The sequence below is a fragment of the Tigriopus californicus genome, chromosome 1 (assembly GCF_007210705.1).
Source record: "Tigriopus californicus strain San Diego chromosome 1, Tcal_SD_v2.1, whole genome shotgun sequence".
NCBI classification, from domain to species: Eukaryota; Metazoa; Arthropoda; class Copepoda; order Harpacticoida; family Harpacticidae; genus Tigriopus; species Tigriopus californicus.
Window position 1 is genome coordinate 7,023,741 of NC_081440.1, and position 6,440 is coordinate 7,030,180.

Here is a 6,440-nt window from a genome sequence, read left to right on the forward strand (position 1 = left end):
AATGATCTGCCCCCAAATGTGCCCATCAAGGAGGGGTGGCTAGCCAAAGGGGTGGAAATGTGAGAGAAAATCATCAAGAATTGTACTAAACTATGGAGTTTATGTACTGAGCCCCATCTGCTGTTTTGCACTCTTGACCCGCAAGATGGCCATTTTGAAAGCCAATTTTCTGCTTCATATTTTGGGCTCAATCTACATTACTAGCAAATAGTTCAGGCTGAAACAATTCTAACACCTGAAAACACTCATCTTGCAAGTTGCACTGGGTTTGTTTTCCAAATAGAATGGCCACAAAAATAGCAGGAGATATAACTAAGTGTTCCATTCTAAATGTGTATGCCTACATATAATCATGGGAGGCTACAACTAGGGTTATCAATTTAGCCTTTCTGTGACATATGACTTATATTGCTGTGTGACGGAAACCCAAAGACATGGAGGTTGCAATTTAATTGGAGGTCTTTCCAATTGTTGTTGAATAGCTTGGTTGGCTTTAATCTCGTTAAGGAACGGGCAAAAATGATGATTTAGGCCTTACCTTAGAGCAATTTTCACCCTCCATCCTTTCAAAAAGGCTACTGCTGATCATTTCTAGCCATTATGCTCCAATATTCACGTATGAAATTGTTCATAACTACATATGATTGACAGTGGAATTCAAGTCTTGTGAAATAATCAGCCTTTTTTGCTCAGTAGTGGTTAAAACACTTTTGAATCCCTTTCAAGGAGTACTTGGATGTTTCTGGCTACCGTTGACATAAAAAATATTTTGTAACAATTCACAAATTCATCTCACTTGAAATTTTGATTGGTTCAATTGAAATTTCTTTATTCATCTATGTTTTATCACACATTTAGCTCAAACTAAACTTCTAAAGAGATAAAACGTCATGGCTTTCATTTGTCTGCCAACTTAGGCCATTGCATTGAATTAAGAAAGAACTTTGGTATTAATGAAACAAGATTGCCCATGCTACATAGGACATTTGAGTGTTTTTTTTTTTAAGTAAATAATGATCTCTTTGATATACAACTCTGTTCAAATGCCAAATATTTCTGAATTAACTTTTAAAGTCAAAAGAACAAATGAAATAACCATGAACATCAAGTAGAAAAAAACAAGCAAATTTTTCATAACAAGTGCACCAAATTACTTGAACGCTGGTCAAGACATTAGTGAAACAATTTTCTTCAAACAATATCATTGGTAAAAAACATATTGACTGCTTGTCTTTAGAGCAAATTCTTGCTTTACCAAGAATGCTTAAGTATTATTTTACAGTAAGTGTACTTCAAGAATGATATAGGTCACACTCTTTGAACAATAAGTATGCCAATAATAGACATTAGAAAAATTGAGCATCATTAGTTTAGGCCGAAGTTGGCGGGAAAGGTTTGGTGATCACGAAAAGGTGGCGCTTCCTTGGTCCAGTGTACTTTCGTCCATGCAAGAATGATGGAATGATGGAATGGACGTCTTATAGATTTAAGGGAGTGTTGTCGTTTTAATGTATGCGTATGTTTGTTGTACATTATTTCTTGGATTTGTCATTGATTCAACCAGACTAAGACTATTTACTTGTCCTTGTAATTCTTGCAACTAGTTTTTGTACCGTGCTATTCGCCAATCAATTTGTCGGTATCTTACGTAGGTGTTTAGATTTATTACACTCTATTTGGTTGCCATGAAATGGGAGAATAAGAGCTGCAGAATATGAGTTTCAAATTTGATCATTGATTAAGCTAGACGATTGCACTATCTTTTGCTGTGGTAAGGGGAATTTAGTGCTAAAAGCAGTTGGCTTATCGTATTGGTCAGAATCAAATCAAAGCTCTTTCATGGCCCTGCAATGGAAGTCAATAGATTTGTCTTATGCAAACAAGTGATTTCATAAAGATTCAATTGGAATCATATATTTGTTGACTTTATTTTGTGTGTCGGAGTACCCAGAGCACAGGGCCTATTTCTCACGGTGAAGTGCAACTAAAAATTGGACATTCATTAAAGAAAATCCAACATAGATTGCTCATTTGGTTCCTAAACTTGTTCAGTTTTTTTTGCAATGCACCCAACATTATAGTGTATCCTGTTGTAATGATAAATCTTTTGTAGACATTCAGACAATCTCACCCTATAAAACAGGAAGACTTGGGCGGTGGCATCAGTAGTTTTGTTTTAGTCAGTTCATCCCCAGAGCAAAAGTCATCATGGTGGGAATTATGGAGTTCTTTTCAGCCCCGGGTTTTCACAAGCCCTTCCAAGCCAAAGCGTTCCAGGCACATTGGATTGTGGGGGTTGTCTATAAACTCCATTCTATGACTGGAACGGTGCTGTTCTTCAGTAGTTGTCTCGTCTTTATCAAGGAGCTAATGGATGATCACATTCATTGCATTCAAGATGGAGCAGGGGAAGATGGCGGGAAGGTATGTTATATATAAGGATTAGTCCGTGGCCAAAGTTAGTGCATTGTAGCATCTGCATATTCTTTTATGTTATGTTTACTGTGATATCACAATTTGGCCAACATTGCCATTGCTTAATTTTTTATTATGCGTTTTCGTTTACCCATCCATAGCTGAATAGGTTTGTACCTTTTTCCCCCATGGTATTACCAAGGGTCACAAGGCATATTTGTTATCACAACTTTGATTTTGTTTCCTAGATCACAGAAACGGCCTTCAATAGTTATTGCTACATTAGCTCTACGTTCACTCTTCCTAACCCAAAAGCTCGGGCAGCCATGGACTTGGCCAGAGGAAGAGGAACATACCCCGGAGTTGGGCCGTCTAATTCAAACGATTACCATTCGGGAACTTTCCACAACTATTACCAATGGGTGCCCTACTTGCTGTTCATCCAGAGTCTGAGTTTTTTTGCCCCATTGATGATCCACCGATTTATTCAAGATGGTCGAGTTCAGCGCGTGATTCAAGATCTGCACAACATCGTCGCCTACTCCGAGACTCGGGACGACATGTATGGTGATATTTGGGTGTTCTTTCGGGATTGGTATTGTCATCAGACTTGGTGGGCCATCAAGCTGGTCATGGTGGACTCGCTCAATCTCATCAACATTCTATGTAACATTTTCTTCGTGGACTGGTATCTGGGTCATAATTTCTTGCTCTTCGGTGCTCGGTCCATCCGTGCTATGGCCTCAAACAACGACTTCGCGCCCGATCCATTTGATGATATCTTTCCGAAAATGACCAAGTGCTCGCTGTTTACATTCGGTCCCTCTGGGACGGTCCAGAATCACGACGCTCTCTGCATCATGAGTGCGAACGTCCTGAATGAGAAGATCTACTTCGTTGTCTGGTTTCTGTTTCTGTTTTTGAGCGTCTTCACATTGATCCACCATACCATTGCATTCATCATTATGAGCTCGCGATCAATCAGGAACTCCTTTATATGTCTCTATATCAGCCCCGAGAGGAAAGATCAAAAGAAAAAGTTAAAGAAAATCCTGGAAATGACCCAGTTTGGGGATTGGATGATGCTGTATATGCTAGCCAAGAACACAGACAGGGTGATTTTTGGGCAGATCGTCGAGAATCTTAAGTATCCAGATTACCACCACAGTCTCGAGGAATTGGACGAGGAGAATCAAAAGATACTTGAATCGAGAAACTACAAGACTGCAAATCAAGTCTACGCAGATATGAAAAGTATGAAAATGAAATATAACCGATAATACCTCATAAGTAGGGCCGGCCAAAACATACACCCTGCATTTTGTGCAAGTTTTGCAACAAAACTTGCATATCCGAGATTTTTCTGCAAATGTATTATATCTGCAAATTTTGCAAATTTAAGAACAATAGTTTACATTTTCTGCAATTTATTGTGCATTCTGAGCCATTTCAGCAAAAGATATCAATATTTGTCAATGATTTTCAAAAATCCTGCTCCCTATCCATATTTAGAAAAAAATGCGAAATTTTAGTGACGGATTGTTTTTTCAAATCTCTTTAACAAAAAGCATTTCTTGTACTTTAATGCCTATGTATTCCATTCATCTGAAATAGCTCTTTTTATCTGAATCCAATGTGATGGAGTTTTCACTGAAGGATTTATTTCGGGATTATCAAAATGTTGGACTTGGCCGTCTCGTGCTCATATCATAGAAGAAGTAACATAGAAGAGTAAGAATCGAGTTGTTGTGGCTTGTTACTGAATTGGTAACCAGTGGACAGTGCAACTCTAGCTGATGGAAAGCAGCGCCTCTACAATCAGAAGCTATACCCTAGCAGCCGGTTAACTGACATTCATTCGCTCTGAAAACTAGTCTGCCTGATTACCTCTCATTGCACTCTCTAGGAGTTGCTTCCTCTTAGCCCATATATGTTATGTTTTTGAATCAAGTTAAAACCAACTTGGTTTCATACACCCACACAAAAGGCGGGAACTGGCGGAACAAACAAACTGAGTGAGTATCGAATCAACCCCATTGGAGGGGTCGAAATTGTAAACCTTGACATTCATTGCAATTGACTATTAAAACCTGGTTGAGGAAAAACCTCATGAATATTGTTGAATATGTATTGTAAAAGATACCTTCTGCACCTCCTTTAAATATTGCATTGTCCCAATCTTCAATTTTTGTGCAATAAAGTAGTTGCTCTTTAATTTGCACACTATTCCTGCTTTTTCTGTTGGCAAAAGCTCAAATGATTCCTGAAAATGCAACTAGAATCTCAATGCTTTCCACACAAAAAAGCAAATGTAAAAATATTTGCATTTGAGAAGTCTCTTGACTCAGAGGAACCAAATTTGATCTAGAAACGTGCATGGTTTAGGGCATTAATTTGTAGGTGGCATCGGCGGATTTGAGGGCGGATTGGGCGGAGTTGGGAAGCCAAAGTTGTAGGCCGTAGAGAAAGATTCGGGTGACGTAGATCCAGAAGAGTTGAAGGACTATTGGGAGGGAAAGATTCTTCATGGGAAATCTATTGCATATGTATCTGATCCTGGCCCTGGCCTTAGTTATTGTGGATTTGAGGTGATTGGTGAATGAGAGTTGGGTGGAGAAGGTGAAACCGACATAGTTCAAACTATTGACGATTACAATTGAACTATTGTTAATATGGAAGGAGGTGGGAGGCAGACGACCTTTATGGAAAACCATGGCCTTCGTCTTGATGGTGTTGACTTGAAGGCCGTTTTCTTGGCAATAACCGTGGAGTGCATTGATGGTATTTTGCAATTCCACGGCTGAATTAGCCAAGAGAACCAGGTCGTCTGCATATTGAATATATTGAACGGGAAAATGGTTGATGGTGCGGCCTTGGTGTGTGAGGGCTTCAGACAGGTTGGATACACAAAGATTGAAAAGAATTGGTGATAGTGGATCCCCCTGCGGAAGGCCAATGGAAGTAAGGTAGCAGGGGGATAGGTCCTCACCAGAACAAATGGAGCATCTGAGTCCCGCATAGATGTTGGACAGCAGGACACAGATTGAACGCGGAACTCCCCACAGTTGGAGTTTGAGGAATAACCGCGTTCGGTCCACCCTGTCGAATGCTTTGGAGAAATCCACAAAGCATCCTACTCCCTTTGTTGCTGATGTTGGAATGCACAATTTCATAAAGGAGAGTGGCTGCCGTGGTGGTTGAGCGGCTTCTCCGGAAACCGAATTGGAACTGGGGAAGGAGATCCCTATCCTTGGCCAGTCCGGAGAAGCGGGCAGCTAGTAGGGTGGACATCATCTTCAAGAAGGGGTTCTCCAGGGCGATGGTCTGATGGTTGTTTGGAATGTCCCTGGGCCCCTTCTTATGGATGAAGATGATAGCTGACTCCATCCACGCTGGTGGATGGGAAGAAGGAAGAATGGAGGGCGAGGCTGAAAAGATCTTGGCGGAGTGGCTGGGCTTGGATCTGGAGAAGTGAAAGTTGGAAAGGAGAGACCCCAGATGTTGAGGGGGCTTTGCTCTTCATCTTCTTGAAGGCCACGTCCATCTTAGGATCCGTGAAGGGCTGCAAAAGGGGATGGTGTTCTTCTGGGCAGCCCTGGACCTCCTCCACTACTGTTTCTGGTGTTGATGCAAACAGTTCTTGACAGTGAGGGAGGAATTTAATCACGGGAATTTCCGAGTTGGTGGCAGGCTTTTTGGCACGTTTGTACAAGCCCGCCATCCGGGATGAGGCCGATGAAGAGAGCAGGTTCTCCACTTCCAACAATTGGTGGGCTGACTCAGCGCTCCTCAGAGACTTGTGATATGCAATTCTTGATATTGCATATTGCTCCCAAGTCTCCGATATTTGGCTTGTTTTGGCATTACGCAGTTTTTGGGGCATTTGAACCCCTCAGCTCTCGATGATAGGCGCTGAACCACAGGGTCTTGTGTCCTCCTCTCCTCCTCTGCGCTGAGGAGGACTCTTTAAATACTTGCAAAATGCCTTGGGCCACTGAGCTATATTGCTCACAACCCCGGTGTTG

General features: G+C 41.2%; 1 protein-coding gene across 1 annotated transcript; it reads left to right on the forward strand.

Annotated features, from left to right (window-relative positions):
* Window positions 1–1,830: 1,830 nt before the first annotated feature.
* Window positions 1,831–3,725, forward strand: LOC131878321 (innexin inx2-like). The gene is made up of 2 exons (XM_059224267.1): window positions 1,831–2,424; window positions 2,664–3,725. Exons 1-2 carry the CDS (start codon window positions 2,209–2,211, stop codon window positions 3,693–3,695), a joined length of 1,248 nt encoding a protein of 415 aa, XP_059080250.1. The 5' UTR covers window positions 1,831–2,208; the 3' UTR covers window positions 3,696–3,725.
* Window positions 3,726–6,440: the final 2,715 nt, after the last annotated feature.

Coding starts and splice junctions, on each gene's coding strand:
- LOC131878321 (XM_059224267.1), top strand. CDS start 2,209: ATGGTGGGAATTATGGAGTTCTTTTCAGCCCCGGGTTTTCACAAGCCC. Junction 2,425..2,663: donor CAGGGGAAGATGGCGGGAAG/GTATGTTATATA, acceptor TTTGTTTCCTAG/ATCACAGAAACGGCCTTCAA.